Consider the following 19,078-nt stretch of genomic DNA (forward strand, 5'->3'; position numbering starts at 1 on the left):
TTAAAACAACATCGATCTAATAAAGTACGTGTATGATGCATAAAAATTTCCATGATAAAAGATGCTTTCGAAATCGTACAGACCCTTGAGACTCGGCTGAGAGCTTCGTAATGGGAGACACCGAGAATTTTATAGCTGACTCGGCGCTGTATAGCACGAAAGTTGTAAATTTATATAAAGGAAATATTAACGGGGGATATCAAATATTCGCTGGAATAAATTTCTTATTGTTCGGAGTTTGTGACAGATAGGTAGTCCGTGTTTGATGAACTATTGTCTGTAAACGCTTTAGACAATATCTGCCTTATCGTGTTACCCTTCGGTGGAAACAACATCGCCACAACCAAATAAGTTAGTAATTCGAAAGTAACGATAATTCAACGAACCACTTTTTCTATATCGATTATCAATAATAAAAAATGACTGTATAAAAATTCGAAGACCGCATCAAGGTGAACTAAAAAATTACGAATCTATATAACTTTATGCCACAAATTACCTCTTGCAGCAAACAAAATTCCAAGAAGGGAAAATCTTGGATGTATAAAGCAACTTCTGAGGATCATCTTCTCTTCCTTCAATTCCTTCGATGAAAGAAGGAAAGTATTAAAAATTGTTCGTTGAAACGGAAATTCAGCAGCTCGTTAATTTCAACGAAATCCAACAGATGTACGGTAAAGCGTTTAAATTAATTAAACTACTCTGGCGGTGTGCGTGCTGCTTCGAAACTCGAGGAAAACCATTCTCTCAGCTGACTTTTCGTCCTTTACGCCGCCATACGGAGAACTTTGCAACCTTGCAAGGGCTTTGGGAATCCTCGACAGGCGAAGTATCTCGCTTTGACCTCGAGTGTTATCTTACGTGACCCGGTGCCGGTTCGTGCACCAACGTACAAGCGTCCGATTTCCCCTGAGAATACAGAAACCAATTTCTAGGCTGTGCCGACCAGGTACGGCAGGTGAGTGACTGGTGGGTGGGTGTTGGGTTGGCTAGGCGAAGGAACTCGTCGGGAGAAACTACACATCTGCGGGAAAGGCGTTTTGCCCGGTTATACGAATCACTTGACCGACTGCCACGTACTTAGTCGGTTTCGTGGAAGATGAGAAATCTGGATCAGAGACGATGATGTAAAGGGAATGAACGCGGAGATCTTATTCTGACGTTTTGATTTCTTATGTCGGGATCTTTGAAATAGATTTCGTGCACGTACAACACGAAAACGTTGGTAGGGAGGGAGGGAGGGGGAATGGGAAAATAAGGATTAGATTTTTTGCGTCGTTGTTAAGTTTGCTCACTATACGCGTAATATGTACTATATCTTGTATGACTGGCTGACAATTAAAATTGCGTACGTAGCATAAAATTCGATTGCTTGTAACTTGAAAAATCAATCTCAAACACGTTCTTCTACGTAAATTTTGTTTATGTACACAAGTTTAATTATACTGTATTTTGTTACTACAAATTTAATTATCTTATCAACCTTTAACGCGTCTATCTGCTAACACCAAACTATCGTACTAATTATAGTAATATTATAATACTTGGTAGGTAAAAATTAAAGCACCAGCGCAACGTGATATTTTCAAGAATAATGAAAGGATCGTATAACAGGGTTATTAAAATTGTGCAGGAATATGTGGAAAATGATCTTGTAATCTTTTCTTATTAGGCTTTGTAATTAGATCATTTTAATACGGCATAATTTGAAAATAATAGCTCTTGGTTATTATTAGTGATTGTATAAATGACATAAATCGGTGTACGTATTCCTTGTAATCATAAAAGATTGATTATTACCGATGGTTTTACTTGACTTAGTCGTTCATAATACTCGATCGTTCATAGTAACGTCATCGTGTAGAATGATGCAATTTGACATCATTCATACTAAACCTCACGTCGCAACGATGTATTCCGTGTTCCTCGTAGGTTAATTGAGTGTGCTAACCTGACATTGCGACCAGTGGAATATTTCACGTACTCATTTTCGTGCTTCAGGGGCTGTTACGCTATTCTCAATTTGAATAATTGTATCGCACGAGAGTATGAAAACATATATCGAAACAAATTTATTAGACCATTTGCGTATATGAATTCCAGAAATAAGGAAATACTCGTAAAAAATCAATACGTCTATCATTATTTGTTCTCGTTTTCTTTTTTCTTCCTTTTCCTTTTTTATGAAATTGTATCTATTAATTTCTCGTTTGTGTTCTTATGGTTCAGAAAAATACATCTTTCTTGCCATCAAAGTAAGAAATAATAATTAACTTCCAATTGAAAAATATGTTATTTAACAGTAATTTCTAGTTGGCTTAGAAATAATAAAAAAGATTGATATACACGTAAAGATACAAATTTTTAAAAAGAAATAACTTTTATACCTAAGTTTTTTTAATTAAGTTTTTCGTTCAATATATTTCAATTATTATGCTGAATCATTTTTTAATGAGTCATCAGAAAATAACAATCTCGCTAATAAGGATTGTTTCCAACGAATATATAAATTTTCATTCCACGATAAATCAAGACATAAATCAATTTTTATGGTATTCGTTCCCTCATGTTGTAAATCTCGCCCCTCTTTACCAAAGTGTATCGTTATCAAAAAACCAAGAAATTCAACAAGGGTCGTTTTTGTTACAGTGTCCTCGACTATTTTATTATGTTTCTCGTAACTTTTCTCCAATATTAATAATCTACAAATATCACAGAAGAAACGGTAAACCATTACTCGTTAAAAACAATACCATAATGGAATCGAAACAACAAACGTAAATATTTCACTCTGTCGACTCCATTTTACTGAATTAACCTCAGGATTCTTTGATCATCCGAAATCTACTTTACAATATACTCGATACGAGATAAAAGAGAAGAAAGACGGAATGCAGGATACCTATTGAATACGAGCCTCTCGATAGAAAGTCTGAAAGTTCGATACCAGTCGGTAGAAAAGCTTTAAGAAGCTGGCGTGACGTATAAGCAAGCGATCGGTGGCGTTGATAAATAGGCGTTCAGAGGCTTTCGTGCAAAGACAGATGAAAGGAAAAAGAGGGAAAAGAAAAGAATATATTTGATTCGTTTGTGGTTTCGGAAACTGAGACTTGTAAACGGTCGAATAAACGCGTGTCTATCGCCTAGAACAATCCGGCACATTCATCGACAAAATTAAACGTACAAAACACGATATCGATCAAAAACTTTTCACTTTCAAAACAGTCTGCGCCTTTTTCTCCTCTTTCCTTCTTTTTCCTTTCTTTCTCCGAACATTCTTTTTCTTCGTTTAGCAGAATTGGAAATTTCGTTTGAGCATCCGCATCGGTTAATTTCTAGCGATACACCAATGACCATTTGAAATGTACCTACGACTTCACCGTTTGATAAATGTTCAGTCCAGGATGCGGTTGTTATAATCGCCAATACAAACATCGATTCGCGTAATGTTTGCGTGATAAAATATTTTTGATGAATGGACGTTAAGAACTCGTTGACCATTCTATCGCGAATATTTGGACCGTTCTATTTGCCACTGGACCGCGACAGAGTATCCAGTTCGAATATATTGGATTGGTGGCAAAACAATGATATTTGACGGTGATAAGATAAACAGTTTCAAATAGCTTACACGTTACTGGCCTCGGTAGATTCAAATTACCACCCTTTTCTACGTTTACCAAATCGTTTAAATGAACAACACGTGAGCGTGTTCGTTGCAGTTGAGAAATGCACGTACAACATTTTCTTCGATTATAATTGCATTCGTCTCTTTTTTATTCTAAATTTCAATTGAGACTCGAATACTTCAGATACGACGTGACGTGAAACCTTAAATTCGCACATTGTTTCAATTTAATCCAATACGTTAGTCACAAATAATTAATTATTTCTAATACGGCGTAAGATCCAATTGAGCGCACAGAGAATTACAAAACGAAATCCCATCCTTTCATGGTGACAAGGTACGTACCCCTAATAAGTTCCTTCGATCTTCGATCGAATAATTCGTTTCTATTCGATGTAAGTTAGCGGGAAAAGGATCAGTTACTTGTTCGCAAAGCAAACTGGTCTAATGTCGGTAACGAGAACAGTTCAATTGAACATTGGAGACAATTGTTTGAACGATGATTGTTCGTCAACGACCATTAGACGATACAAATGAGCAGGTAGCAGGTCGGGTCGACCGACTGCTTTTAGCTTTATGACCTTATACCGATGATTAAACAGAGAAATTTTGGCTATTATGCGCATGCAGCCCAGTTGGAAACCTCGAGGCATTTATAGGGTGAGTAATAGTTCCATATTTGGAGCAACTTTGGTACGAAAGCTTCTTTCGAGATTGTACCGGTATGCTACAGGCATTCCGTCTTGCGCTCTGCGGTGTGCTGAAATTTATCGCGAAACTTTATGATGAATTTCAAACGACAATTGCATTACCAAAAGCTTCTTCTCTTTGTATTCTAAAATACGTTCTATGTTTCGAGAATACCCCAAACTGTATTTTGTAAAAAATTGTAATGGTTAAATGTTTTTAGAATTTATAGAAAGTTCATTATTGAATATTGCAAAATGTCGTAGCGTAATAAAATTATTATTAGAAAATGGGCATAATGCGTGTAACTCGATTTACGTAGTTCTTCGTAAGCAAATATATTTTTTCCAAATCTAATATTTTTGTAAAATGTTAATAATTTTATTGCTAGGCTTTCAAGATATCACAGAAAATTCGGAGATCTTTACCGACGTCTCTATTTTATTATACAGTCGTACGTCACAACCAAATATTTGGTACTTTTTTCAGTGAAAATAAATATCCTCTTAAAGCAGAGTCAAACAAATTCGTCGTCGACGATCCAGTTCGTCTAGCGAAAATTAAAACTATCCTATACTCGAAATGTTCACAAAGGACTCGCAGTCAACGAAATTCTCGTCGACGCATAAAAAGATAAAAAGCTTTCTATTAAAATATATTTAAATCAGAAAATAAAAGTACTGAGATCACAAAATAACTAGAAAGATTATAAAACTTCCAACTTTCCAATAAATTTGTAGTTTCTAATAAAAATACGTTCAAGTGCAATATCTAAGTAAAAAGATAAGGTGACGGTGGAATCTGAAAAAATTTGTTCTAAACTTTAGACGGAGGGCATCACCATGAGACCAGGACTGCCAGGACAGAAAGGCGAAGCCGGACTTCCAGGAAGCCCAGGACCGAAAGGGGAGACAGGAATCGCCGGTGCCAAAGGATACAAAGGCGAACCAGGGCACAAGGGTGCAAAAGGCGATCATGGAAAAGAAGGTCCACGAGGAATTCAAGGATTCAAAGGTGAACCTGGCGCTCCAGGAGCACCGGGGCTTCCTGGCGCACCAGGTGAGAATGGAAGACCAGCAGAGAAAGGTGACAAAGGAGACACAGGACCAGAAGGGAAACCAGGCCCTGCAGGTGTACCTGGACCACCAGGATTGCCTGGATTGAGCGGCTCTGGCGGAGTAAACGTTGGAGAAGCGAGTAAGAATATGCTCATTTTGTGATTTTTATCAAATGAAATTAAATAATCGATGGATCTGGTCATTAGATTTAAAAAGTGAAATAAAATACAAAAGGAAATGTAAAAGCTCAAATTGAAGATTCGATCAGTTGTCATCGAACGCGTAAGTTGATTGATATATTCTTAGAAGAAAAGATAACGAATGGTGCTGATTCCAATTTGGAAGCGATACGATGTCTTTACGTTTAGATTAATTAATGTTACGTGAAAAATTGTCTCCCTGAAAACCACGAATTAATTAGTGTTAAGGGAAAAGGGCGATAAGGGCGAGAGTGGTGCACGAGGATACAAAGGAGATAAGGGCACCAAAGGCGAGAAGGGAGACAAAGGTGATTCTGGACCAGCCGGAATTCCTGGTGTGAATGGTATCCAAGGACCGCAAGGCAACAAAGGCGAGCCAGGGAAGGACGGAGTTCCCGGAGCACCGGGAGTCGTCGGTGCAAAGGGCGAAAAAGGTGAGAGAGGTCCGCCAGGAGCTACAGCTATAGCGAGCTCTGGAGACTACATCACTATCAAAGGTGAAAAAGGAGCAGAAGGCAAGAGAGGTAGAAGAGGGCGTCCTGGACCACCAGGACCGGTCGGCCCACCTGGGAAGACGGGAGCGATGGGAGAAATTGGGTTACCTGGATGGGCGGTATGAGAAAACTCCTTCTATACTTCTTATCTTCTTTTCTTTTTCGTTTTTTATCGATCAAACCCTCGATTTCCGTTTGATTTCCTCGCCATTAGTAAAATAGAATTTCGTAACGTAATTTTCTTGTCGCTGTTTGCATGAATGGCTATGTATTATTTAATCTTGTATGCAGTGTTATGAAAAGCTATGTTTTTTTCTTGTTCCGAGTAAAATTTTTTATTTTGTTGACGGTATATGGGAGAAATAATCGTTTATAGCAATTTACTTACGATAAAGGATTGTAATAGAAAATAGATAACTAGGAACGAATCTTTGGAATATACCTTTCACAGATTGTACATTATATATGTATAACGATCCTAGAAGCTTCGCGTAGCTTCATCGAATGATTTAAACTTGTCCAAACTTGAACTTAATAAATGCATTTTGAATATACATTAAAGGCTCTCGATTATGTATTATATCTAATCAAAATATGAATAAGAAGAAACGCAAATTCTGATCTGATATTACGAAAACTTACATGTATCGCCATTTGTGTAAGCGAAGATCAATAATAATCGGAAACATAGCCAGCAGGCTGAATAGAGTTCTAAATTCCACGACATAGCAACGGCTTTTAACGGATTCCATAACTCTGAGGCCGTAGAGTTCTGAGTTTCAAGACATTGGATTAATTGACGACCGACTACCTTAACCTAGTAATAGACAAGTCAACGAATCTGCAGGCCTTGTCAGACACGCTCTCGTGTCATGCTGAGTTCTCTGCATACATAATCGAAGTTTAAATTATCGGTTACTGTTTTAAGCTAATAAGAGCTAAAGAATTTAATAATTTTAGTTAGTAGAAATTCCGAGGAAAATTAATATAATGCAACATATTCTCAGTAGTACAATATATAAGATAAGTCAAATTCATCTTTACATACTGTGAAAGGATTTTTCTAATTGGTCGTGTTTTAACAAAATTACATAACAATTAACATATACTCCCTGCTACTGGAAACAATTACGATTATAATTATCCACTTACATATAAAAATGTAGTCTAAAATGAGAATATACTTTTTCCAATGCTATGTTCCAATGCACAGAACTCCATGAAAGTGAGTATTACATAGAACTTACATAATCCTAATAGATAAGATAAGAACAATTTATCCCTTAATTTTAACTGTGTCGGCATTCAATCATAATTTCGTTGATTAATTACTTTGAATAGCGTTAATAGACTAATTTACCTCTGTTAACTACGTAATAATCCGGTCATAAAATTAGAAATCACACCAATCGACCAAGTGTATGCTAGATTGAACTGCACGCGAGATTAATTAAAGGTTTAATGAACATAGAATATTCATGAACAGGAAGGTAGAACATGAACGCTATGTATCGGTAACTACTTCTAACAGGGTCGTCCTGGAACTCCCGGACTTCCTGGACCTGTTGGACCAGTGGGGCCCAAGGGAGAAAAAGGAGAACCCGGTACACCGAGCCCTTACGGAGTCTCTGTCGGCGTAAGTACGATTCACCGATTCTCATTAAAATCGAAATACCCGTAAGCAATTCCCTCTGAAATCAATGGGATCCGTGTTACAGAGAAATTAGGCGAATTAGGAGAAACGTAGTACGCCGCAGAAAATAGTTTTAAATACATATATGTACAGAAAATAAACTCGAATTTTCGACTAATAATTTTCTGAATATTAAATATTGGACTATCAAATATTTGGAATATTATTTGTATTTTGAAATATGTATGTTATTCCTTCCTATCTTACGTTTAATAAAAATTCTATGCACTGAGGAAATCTACATAATAGATGAGAAAAAATTGGAAAATTTTTTCAATAAATTCGGTAGAGTGGCTAATGTCATCTTTCGCGCTTTAAGAATTATTCTGGCTAAGTTGATGCGAGGGAAAAATCGGTAGGTAAACACGAAGTGTTAAAGAGCTTGCAGCGCGGAACAAATAAAGATAATGGATGCATTTTTTATCCTGTCTCGTAGCGGGGGAAAGGTTGAAGTGGAGATATACACACGGTGATTTATAACTCTCGCCATAAAGTTTTCGAAATTGTCAAAGAGAAGTCATTTTGGCTAAAAAAGAAAAATGTCACGGGAACACAAAATTTATAGTTACTCGCAATTGAAGTACACTTTTGTGCACAGCCCAGAACTTAAAAAGATAGAACATTGAAAATATTATCCTCAAACTTACACGACGAGTATAACGGGGAAGATATAACACCAAAGAAAATAAAGCTATACAATGAAAACCCATTACTTCCTACAAACTTCCTCCCCGTCTAAAATTTTTTTTTCTCTCTTTTGTCCGATTCGATTCGATTCTTTCCAGAGCTGTTTAATCACTGTTACGACATGAAACCCTCGTACGAGTTGTGCCACGAACGAGCAGTCTCGAACATTTTTTAGTCGGAACGACCACTTCGTGAAGCTCGCGAAACTAGTAACAGTGCTCGTAGATCACCGTGTACACTCGCAAGTCTCATTGAACGAGCCATAGAACGTGTAGAGTGACGGAAATTAATGCAAGTGTGCGCTTGACGCCCCGTTCCTTCTCTTTTTATTCTATTTTTTCCCCTCCTAGTATCCCTCTCACATCTACTCTGCTTGTTCTTTTTCATCTTTGTCGGCTAGCGAAGCCGCGACTCGATTTATTCGGCGTCCCAAACAGAAATTCGTCGAAATTTCGTCGTCGCAGTTGACAAGCGACGAACACGAAACGAATGCGCGTGGCAGGCTTTAATTCACTACACTTTGGTTTAAAAGCCGGGCCAACGTAAGGCAAATTCGCTGCTTTCATTGCGCTTTCGAACGGACTCGCACCCACCAAGGCACGTACTGTGATTTATTCCGACATCCACTTAGCGAAACTGGCTCAAGTATCTTCTCTTCAGGATTATATATCTAAACATTGCTTTGCAGAAATTAGTTTGCATATACGAATAACATAATTAGAACTTAAATCAGAGAATCGTGATATTATACATTAGCTTCTCGACCAGTAATGCACGTATCCACTGCATATAAATAATTTTGTGTAATATACGCTATAAAAATTGTATCATTCAGAAGTTTATTTTCAATGTTAATGCGTACGGTCGCCTCGATTCTTAGTGTATAATTGTAATTCGTATAATATTCGTGTAAATCAATTTCATATCTGTCTGTCTAAATGACGTTCAGATCAAAGGCGATAAGGGAGACGATGGTTTCCCTGGAATTCCTGGACAACCTGGAAGAGACGGTCAAAGAGGACCTCCAGGGCCACCCGGACCACCCGGACCACCGTCTCAAGGAAACTATATTCCAGTTCCGGGTCCCCCGGGGCCTCCTGGGCCACCAGGACCACCTGGACTATCTTTGATTGGACAGAAAGGAGAACCAGGAATTGGTAGAAGTCACATCTTTGGCGAAAGAGACTATTACGGAGTTAGACAGGGTAAGAAAGATTCATTAATCATAAATAACATAATTTAAGTATCATATGCAAAAAATATTTGACCACCTCTACTTAAAAGTATGTCATCGATTAAAAATTTCGTATTATGTACTTCCTCGATTGTTTCTGTATCGAATCTTCCGTTAATTTGATCGCTAAGTCGAATTTAAAGCTGCAAATATCAATGACAATTTCCCTCGTTTCGGTAGATTTTTCACAAGAGAATTGCTTAAAGTATCCAAATTCCAAGCTGACTTTTCTCTAAATTCTTGAATTTTGTACAACACATGGTGATTCTAAGCTTCTGGTGTCCCTGTATATTTTACTCAGATTAGCAAATATAAGAAAGATATTGAAAAACTATTAAATTTGCAGTTCCAAAGAATATAAAACATTTTAAACACGATATGTTCTTTGGCACGCTGCAAGGACCTAGAACTAGTCTAGACGAATTGAAGGCTCTGCGAGAACTAAAGCAACTGAAGGAACTTAAAGAACATTTAGGTAACGCACTAAATGTAAAATATCGTAAAACGACGTTTCTAAAAGACATTAATTTTCTTGGTGTATTCTAAATTAGAAAAACTGCATAGTAAAGTTTAATGCGTCTTTAAAAACACATCCTAATTACCTATAAAACTTTTATAAGGTGCTGCAACCACCGCAACTAGAGGTCCCTTAGAAAGTACCACGAAGATAGTACCAGGAGCTGTGACTTTCCAAAATACCGAAGCTATGACCAAAGTAAATCTTTCAATATCGTCAAAACATGATTTTTGAACAATATACGTATAATACTCTAATTATTATAACTTTTAATGCTTCTATTGCTACATATTTAGATGTCTGCCGTGAGCCCAGTTGGAACATTAGCTTATATCATTGACGAACAAGCTCTGCTCGTTAGAGTGAACAATGGCTGGCAATACATCGCAGTTAGTATAAAAATTTTCCTATTTATTCTATCTTTACGCTCTACTTGTAATATTTACTCAAAAGTCGATTAATATATAATTCATTCGTGTAAATTCTAACGCAATGTACAGAAGAAGATCCATTAAGACAAAACATTTAAGTAGAAAGCTTCATCGATATTACACAATATTTTATCAAACGCAACTTTTTCCTTTTGTTAATGATAATTATTGTATATCAGCTAAAAATATAAATCTTTAATCTTACCTATTTAGCAAACTACAGGACTTCAATTTAATTCAAGATATTTATGCTGTGTTCTGTAGTTGGGTTCGCTTCTACCAATAACTACACCAGCACCACCAACCACGTCACCGCCTCCGGTGAATCCACCTTTCGAGGCTTCCAACCTGATCAACCAGATACCCGTAAAAGCAGACGGAACAGGGGTGAGTTACTATCTTAATCCTGTTGAGTGTAAAACGTTATCGATAAGAGGTGGACTAATGCATTACTTAATTACAATTGAATTTTCTTCCTGCTTCCAAAGTGGTATCCACGGATGGTAAGATATTGGCATGATTAATCTTTCGACGTTATCGTCCTCTTATACGTTCCCTCTTTCAGTTTTTATAATTTTCACAAGAACGCTTCGTTCCATTTCATTTTCGTTAAGTACGAAGAAGAGAAACGAATTTTCATTACCTACTGAACGAATCGTTCTTAATTCTTGTTGCACTAAAATCTTTTAGCATATTACAAAGAAGATTGACGGCAAGCTATATCGAAAATTTAGAGAAAGATTTATCTCTTCGTCAATTGTACGCATTAACGTGCCTAAGATCTAGAAATCTGCTTAATACACGTAGGAATTCAAGTATCTATTTGGAAGCTGGACCTAAGAGAACTGCATATACTGAAACTACAATTTACAGATTGCAGTATGATTGTAATGTGGAAGGATGAGCGATTATAGGGCTTTTCATAAACCAAGTCCATTCTATGGCCCCCTGGGAACTGGAATTACAATATACGTATATTATTATAAACAAAAACTACAATTTTCAGAAAAATGATTCTTTGATTAGCAAAATGCTATATATTGGCAAAATATATACCAAAACCTTTCTTTGACATATACTACACTACTTTGAAATATCATTTATTTCAATATTTGAAGCTCTTCCAAAAAACAGGAGGTGTTTTTATATTTTAAGAAACGATGAAAGTCTATTATCTGTGCTAAGATATAAATAAATAATAATTCCACTTCTATTCTTATTTGCTAACATCGCTCTTCGTACAATCATTCTCCTTGTGGAAAAAAATTCCTGTTAAAATGGTATTTTCAATTCTTTCTACGTCCAATCTCCGCTTGCCTAAATATTTTCCATTACTGACAATAAACGCCAATTCATACAAGAACGTCGCATTGATATCACAATTTCCAGTTACGAATGGCTGCTTTGAACGAGCCATTTACGGGAGACATGCACGGTGTACGTGGAGCTGACTACGCTTGTTATCGACAAGCGAAGCGAGCTGGTTTGAGGGGTACGTTCCGAGCATTCCTCAGCTCCAGAGTTCAAAATGTTGACAGCATCGTGAGACTTGGGGACCGTGATCTTCCTATCGTTAACATAAAGGTGACAAGCAATATATAGATTCCGAACGATTTATTTATGAAAGTATTTCAGCCAAGTTTCCAAGCAATTTTCCATAAGCGCGTCGCGCGTGTTACGAAACATTTGTTTCCGATTCCCTAGGGCGATGTACTTTTCAACTCGTGGAAAGAGATGTTCAACGGAAACGGGGCCTACTTCTCGCAAAATCCAAGGATTTACAGTTTCAATGGCAAAAATATCCTCACCGACTTTGCATGGTAACTATCTCGTTTATTTATCTTTTTGTCCTATAATGAAATAAAGTTTTATATTTCTGGTAATCCATATGTATACGTAATTATAAAAGCGCAAAATGAGGCATGACTTTTTGACAGATTCATCAACTTTTCAGGCAATAATACATTCTGATAGTCAGCTCTAGTTAAACTTACGATACGGCGGAATCAATGTTCTAAGGAATGTTTTATAAAAACCTTTTTCGCGAGATCTGCTACAACTTCGTGATTTAATTAAATATATTTCTTTTATTTCGATATAATTACAGATACACTTGTAAGAATTATCTAGTACAATGTATATTTTGTACAAAAAAAAAGAAAGTTGAAATATAAATCAAAGCGAAATTAAAGACTAGAGCTAAGATAGAGCCAAACTTATCATCGTCTGATATTTCAGGCCAGAAAAGGTGGCATGGCACGGATCGCACAAATTAGGAGACCGGGCAATGGACACGTATTGCGACGCTTGGCATTCAAGTAGTTCGGATCGTTACGGATTAGGATCACCGTTAACTGGGGGACGCCTCTTGGAGCAAGTTCGTTATTCCTGCGACAACAAGTTCGCGCTGCTCTGTATAGAAGTAACCAGCGAGACCACAAGAAGGAGGAGAAGCGTCGAAGTTTCGGAGGATGAGGACGAAATGTCGGAGAACGATTATAAGGAGTACTTGGATTCTCTGATGGAAAACTAACCCTTCTACCGTGCCCCTTCCCATCTCTTCTATGCCATTTTTCTCTCTGTCTTTTAACATACGTAAAATACACGGCAACAACATCGTTGTATAGATAGAAATCGAGATGAGTCAATCGCGCATCGTTCCTGTTTGATGAACTGTATAATGAAAAGCAATAGAAAAAGAAAAGAGAAGAAAACATAACAAAAAAAAAAAAAATGTTCAAACAGGAGAATACGATGAATACACAATAAAAACAGAGTAATCATCTCGTTTCTAATCAGCGTGAAATCTATCTGTAATTCGAAAGGTTATAACCCTAATCGCGAGTCATTAGCTAACGCTTTATACCGAGTTTCCGTTCTCTCTTTAAGAAATAAGACTGATCGTCTAGACATCGTTCATCAGTGTTTCATATCGACTACTCGCCTGTACTCTTAATCCGTCATCGTTATCGAGCGTCGGAAAAACGCGACATCACCGGTTTCTTCGACGCGCGTCAACCAACTCGACGCTATTAGAAGTTCCCTACGTCACGATAAACGTCCAGTACTTAGAACGCTGCTACGAGAGGAGATTCTTTGAAGCGTGGTCAAAGATGTTCACCATTCGAGTCATAATTTACTGTTTAAGGGATTAAAGAACGAAACAAAAAGAATAAAAAGGAAAAAAAATTGCAGAAAAAGCAGAACGTAAACTAACGACTGCCCTAATAAAACTGCCTAATAAAAATGTCGGAATTCATATCCGCAATCGAATTACATTTACACTTTAGCCAATACATATGAGTGTGTATGTTAGATATAAGAAACGAATCGATTAAAAAAAAAAAAACAAATAAATAAAGGATTCCGTATAAGATGATTGAGTTTTTTGCATCCGGAATCCAGATTTATGCTCTGTGTACAATTCGCGGCAGACGCGTTTGGTGCGATAGTAAATTGCATGATTGTACAGTAAGGATGTAAGTACTTATACTTACGGTGCTACAGGCCCATAAATGTAACAGTATGTATATGCGATGAAAGGATTATTTAGAAATTGGATTAACAATCGCGAACAGTTGTGGAATATGCTTCTAAAACTATTTCGGCGTATATGTAGCAATATTTTATAACTTACGTATAGTTCTCGTTGGAAAAGAAACACGTTGTATACACCATTCCGCGAGCTGTCGCTGTCTTAATCGTCATTGGCCTCTGCTTTTACATCGAGCATAAATCGAGTCTAAGTCAGTGTCTATAATTCGAAGATACGATATATAATATTACTAACGTTAAACTAATTTATTACGATTAAGTAGAGAGAACGTCGGTCTATACCTTTAGGTTGTCAGCATGCTTGTTGGCGAATCGATTTCACTCCTGAAAAATAAGAAATAATGAAAATTCTCCCGATGCCGTAATGTAGGTCTTGACGTACCGATGTAAAACCAACTATCCTTCGATATAGTTTGCACCGACGACCGTTTTAGTTCGAAATTTTGTATTATTTGTACACTTTATTATTGTCTTTCTAAATAAAGAACGGAAAGTGCATCTAACGGACTGTTGAATTAAATTCGATCTATCGATATCATGTAATGTTACGACACTCGAAAATCGATTAATCTAATATTCGCGCTATGTTCAAATTGGAGAGATGATTTCTCATTGAAACATGTGCTATTTATTTAAAAAAGAATATATGTATAGAATATTTAAATTTTAGTGTATGTAGAAACATAACTATTTCACTACATGAAGCTGTTTTGAAGACTATTTACTTCATCCCATTTTGTCAAACAATGTCTATCTAAATGTTGTTAATAGTTGCTGAAACAATGATACCATAAAAGTAAGTACAATATTTATGTATTTTTTAATTAATGCTTTAATTGTTTTTAATTAATACTGACTATTGTTGTTGGAATATAAGATATATAATTTACTATTGAGATTAAGATTAAGATTTATAGAAAACACATCGTTGCAAAAATTGTAAAAGTTTAATTCATATAGTATCATACATTTTTTAAGATTATCTCTTTCACGATGTAATTAGGATTTTAAAACAGCAAGCGCTTCCGTGAATTTTAAACCTTCTAAAATATATGCTAAATTTTCCATCGATGCATCTACATCTTCTTCCGCCCAAATTTCCAACATATTTTTACATTGCTCGTACGGCGTTGGTTTCCCTTGAAAAAATGTAATCTAGAAAAAGATATAGATTGTAATTAGTGAGCTGTGATTTTTTAAGCTTCTACGTTATAAAATTTGTTTCTACCTCTTCACTCGTGTAACCAAACTTGGTTGCTAACTTTTTCCAATCGTTTTTCAGAATTTCTGATAATTTCGCCACCATATCAGGTGTCACTTTCGTCAATTTTCGTCCTTTCGTATCCGTATTTTCGGCTTCAACTTGTTCACTCTCTTGCTTGAGAACATCTTCGTTAAATTCTTGATCGTTCGCTTCTGGCGGTGGAGTTTCCTCTGTTTCTAATTTTATATCCGACTGTGTCTGCTTCAAGAATCAGAAACAATTCACTTTTAAATCTACATGGTAAATTCACTTTGAAGATCTAACATAGATTAATGAAACAAAGGTGTTACACTCACTGGCCTATCTTTAGCGATTTTTTTAATCATTGTTTCGAGATATTCAGGTAATTTATTAATAGGATAATTCCCATGGACAAAAAAATGAGGACTACGTCTAGCTAGTAATCTCAATGCTCGCCAACCAAAATTCCCATCATTTACTTTCCTGTGACAAATAAACAACAATAATATAATTAAAAATAATATAATAACAACACAGAAATATATAAAATAAAAGATTTACTTGTATTCATCTTCTACCATTGCATTAGGATCTAATTGCATAATAGCTTCTTCAAAATATGTCTCTAAAGATGGAAGGAAGTCTCTTTCTTTAGATTTACATGCTTCAAGATTATTGGGGCATAAGTTCCATAATTTCGTGAGTTCTGGGCTGCAAAGCAATTAAATTCAATTGTATATAATGTATTTTCTAATAGAGAAAAAAAATAAATAGTTCTTTCTATGGTTTCTTACTTTCCCATATGGTACTTTCCTACTGCTTGAGCGTCTCTAATGACATCTCCAATTCTACGCCTTGGTCTCTTTGGTTTTTTTGATTCCTCTATGTCGGCGCTAGAATCTGGAGTTGGTCTTTTAAATGGTGGGCATCCTTCATTTTTCCAAGCATTCCAGTGCTCTTCGCGTTTCAATATATTTTTAACAGTTTCTGCAAATGTTGGACCATCGGGAGGTGTTTCTGTCAGTAAGGCATATACTTGCTCTGTGGTTCCTTTTACCCATTCTACTTGGTCAGGCTTTAGTTCATGTGTTTCACTTAAAAAATACAAAATTTATTGAGACTTTGAAATATAAATAACCTGAAACACTATTTAAGGAAAGCAGACCTTGTCTCATAGCCACTGGCAAGGAAGCTTTGGAAAACAAACATCGTTTTATAGCTTTCAAAGTCATTTTACTAATAATTCATTAAAAATGTGCAATTCTAACAAGAGGAATTGTGAATTCGATTGTAATAAAATACAAGTGTATATAAAGATATGTACAAATTATAGATACTTACGCTTTAAATTTAACAGTGCTATTAAGATATTGGAAAAGAATGAGAAATTGCAGCAATACATATCGTCTGAAATTTGAATCAGATAGTTGTAGCTCCAACAATTTTTGATTTGTTAAATATTTTGCAAAATAAGGGGTTTCCTTGTGAGATCCCTCCATGGAAGATTCAACTTTAACACATGTTGAAGGATAATTACGTTGTTCTTCCAATTTAAAAGATGAAAATGCTGACAGTACACTTGAAGCATGCTAAACAAATAAAATATTTATGACAAAAGAGTATGAAAATACAAAAAGTTATAAGAATACAATAATTTAATCTTACCGTTGAAAATATCTTCCAGTGCATTTTTAGGTATAATTGATTGGGATTTCTGAAAAAATCTTGGAGTGCCCAAAATTTTCTATATAAATTATAATCAATTGGTACTTTAGTCTCTGATTTATCATCATCCTTAGTTATTTGTTCCAAATCGTCTCCCTCTGATTTTTCAGAGCCAAATTCTGTATGATTCTCCAAATTAAATTCACTAACAATATTAAGACCAGACCTCTCAGAAAAAGGAAAAAACTTAGCCAGAAATAAAAGAATTCTTCCACAAAATACAGTTTGTTGTGATCTAGATAACCTTCTAAGTAAGTCATTGCACATCCTTAACAAATTGTTTTTACAGGCACTAAAGAATAAATCTTCCTTCCACACAACCACATTGTTCTCAACAAAAGTAAACAACTGTTCGCATCTGTCGAGTGTCATAGAATCAAATATATCACCAAGTAGCATCACTGGCATACTTGCAGTTGCTAAGTCTTTTCTGCATAATTCAATGCAGAATGTAATGTAAGTCTCAAGCAGAGGCACATTGCTTGATAGATTTTCAGATAATATTACAAGAAGAGTATCTCTTAATGCTTGATCAATTGCAGCTTTTCTATCACTATCATTTGTACACCGTTCGACACATTTCTTTTGAAATATTTGTATATCTGACAGCTTAAAACACTGTTGCAAATAATCCTAGAAAAACGGGAAATCATTTAAAATCATATATCATATAACCTCGAAAGTATTATCGATTTTTATAATTCTTACACTATATTCTTTTCTTAAAACTTCGAACATGGCCATTGTATAAAACAAATTTTTATAATTATATTCTTTTATCTTAAAATATGAACAATATCTTTCTACTACATATCAAGTATCTCATAAACTATCAAGATTTACGCTTACACCACAATCGTACAAGCAGATCTAAGCGTCAACACTTGCTAGGGGATACTGTCCGAAAATTGAATTGTAAAAAATTTGTCTATAGTCTATCTAACAAGACAAGGCAGTGAACGTAAACAAAATTTGATTACTGTGGCTACGATGATTGACTACTGCCGTATCGCTTGAATGAGGTTAGTCAATGATTATATCCCATGGTAAGGGACGTCACGATTATACGACGACCTGCATTTCTCCAATCCGCCACTAAGGGCGTTACTGCAGAGATATCAAAACAATATTTGTTTATGTTTTATTATTAATTTTTGTATTCCGACCATTTTTTTAGTATTACCTAGCAGCAAGTTAGACGCAATGTTGGAATGAAGTTTATTAGAAAAGAAAAATTTTATTACCTTATTCTAACGTCAGTTAATGTAAAAAGATTTGTATTTTATATTTTTTAATCCTTTATGAGGGAACACTTGCAAACAAAGCTCGATCAGGTCGATCAAAGAAATTGACTGGAAGAGAAGAGAAAGTTATCATTCGTAAATTAAAAAAAAATCCTACTATATCCGCTCCTTAACTCGCAAGTATGGTAACTGATATGTTTCATAAAGAAGTTCTCCCGGAATTATGTCGACGAATCTTACGAAACAATGATCTTTATGGCAGAGTACCGCGAAAGGAGCCATACATATATTAATGCTATAAATCATAAAAAATGATTGACTTTTGCAAAAACCTATATTAATAAAGATAATTCTTTTTGGGATAAAGTCATCTTTTCGGATGAGTCAAACATTTTTGGCTCAGATGGTCAAAATTATGCGTGGAGAAAACCAAATACGGAATCGAAAATTCGACATTTACATCCAAACGGTGAAACAGTGAATCACTAGATCACTTCATTATTTCACTATTAAAACAAAGAAGAAAGAGCAAAACCATAGACTTCTATAAACCTGTGAATAGAACGTGATGTTTTAATATCTTAAGAAATATATATAATGCATTATCTAATTACTTCATGTTTATGTTATTTTTATTTAACATTTAAATATCAATCCTTTCAAAAATTATAATGAACATTTATATAATAGTTGACGCACA

General features: G+C 35.5%; 2 protein-coding genes across 13 annotated transcripts in view; one reads left to right on the forward strand and one right to left on the reverse strand.

Annotated features, from left to right (window-relative positions):
- LOC117212026 (collagen alpha-1(XVIII) chain) overlaps positions 1-13,990 on the forward strand; it is a 344,311-nt gene extending 330,321 nt beyond the window's left edge. For 3 of the 10 annotated variants that reach the window (XM_033456469.1, XM_033456523.1, XM_033456539.1), the window contains 14 exons: positions 4,259-4,288; positions 5,143-5,512; positions 5,795-6,186; positions 7,281-7,292; positions 7,599-7,703; positions 9,397-9,652; positions 10,028-10,156; positions 10,302-10,396; positions 10,495-10,587; positions 10,894-11,016; positions 11,118-11,132; positions 12,019-12,213; positions 12,334-12,449; positions 12,868-13,990. In XM_033456469.1, the coding sequence (XP_033312360.1) occupies positions 4,259-4,288; positions 5,143-5,512; positions 5,795-6,186; positions 7,281-7,292; positions 7,599-7,703; positions 9,397-9,652; positions 10,028-10,156; positions 10,302-10,396; positions 10,495-10,587; positions 10,894-11,016; positions 11,118-11,132; positions 12,019-12,213; positions 12,334-12,449; positions 12,868-13,162 (2,226 nt within the window). In that variant the 3' untranslated portion in view covers positions 13,163-13,990. The remainder of the gene's footprint in view (positions 1-4,258; positions 4,289-5,142; positions 5,513-5,794; positions 6,187-7,280; positions 7,293-7,598; positions 7,704-9,396; positions 9,653-10,027; positions 10,157-10,301; positions 10,397-10,494; positions 10,588-10,893; positions 11,017-11,117; positions 11,133-12,018; positions 12,214-12,333; positions 12,450-12,867) is intronic. The other 7 variants (XM_033456509.1, XM_033456487.1, XM_033456479.1 and 4 more) reach the window with 7 other exon arrangements.
- A 1,119-nt stretch (positions 13,991-15,109) lies between these two features.
- LOC117211807 (THO complex subunit 1) lies at positions 15,110-18,141 on the reverse strand. 3 transcript variants are annotated; one of them, XM_033456033.1, is made up of 9 exons: positions 17,843-18,141; positions 17,075-17,767; positions 16,751-16,998; positions 16,575-16,601; positions 16,204-16,503; positions 15,971-16,120; positions 15,745-15,892; positions 15,413-15,649; positions 15,110-15,339 (listed from the first exon to the last, which is right to left on the reverse strand). In XM_033456033.1, exons 1-9 carry the CDS (start codon positions 17,876-17,878, stop codon positions 15,184-15,186), a joined length of 1,995 nt encoding a protein of 664 aa, XP_033311924.1. In that variant the 5' UTR covers positions 17,879-18,141; the 3' UTR covers positions 15,110-15,183. The 3 variants fall into 3 exon arrangements, with proteins under 3 accessions (XP_033311924.1, XP_033311938.1, XP_033311928.1); XM_033456047.1 differs by lacking the exon at positions 16,575-16,601 and having other exon boundaries at positions 15,413-15,646; XM_033456037.1 differs by lacking the exon at positions 16,575-16,601 and having other exon boundaries at positions 17,843-18,140.
- Between the last annotated feature and the right edge of the window lie 937 nt (positions 18,142-19,078).

This window comes from Bombus bifarius, unplaced genomic scaffold (assembly GCF_011952205.1).
Source record: "Bombus bifarius isolate JDL3187 unplaced genomic scaffold, Bbif_JDL3187 scf7180000007970, whole genome shotgun sequence".
Taxonomy (NCBI): domain Eukaryota; kingdom Metazoa; phylum Arthropoda; class Insecta; order Hymenoptera; family Apidae; genus Bombus; species Bombus bifarius.

Bases quoted from the DNA above. Each gene is read 5' to 3' on its own strand.
- LOC117211807 (XM_033456033.1), bottom strand. From the start codon at position 17,878: ATGGCCATGTTCGAAGTTTTAAGAAAAGAATATAGT. The intron at 16,504-16,574 runs GTCTGCTTTCCT...GTATTTTTTAAG, and splicing joins GCCAGTGGCTATGAGACAAG to TGAAACACATGAACTAAAGC. The intron at 15,340-15,412 runs GTAGAAACAAAT...ATCTTTTTCTAG, and splicing joins TTGGTTACACGAGTGAAGAG to ATTACATTTTTTCAAGGGAA.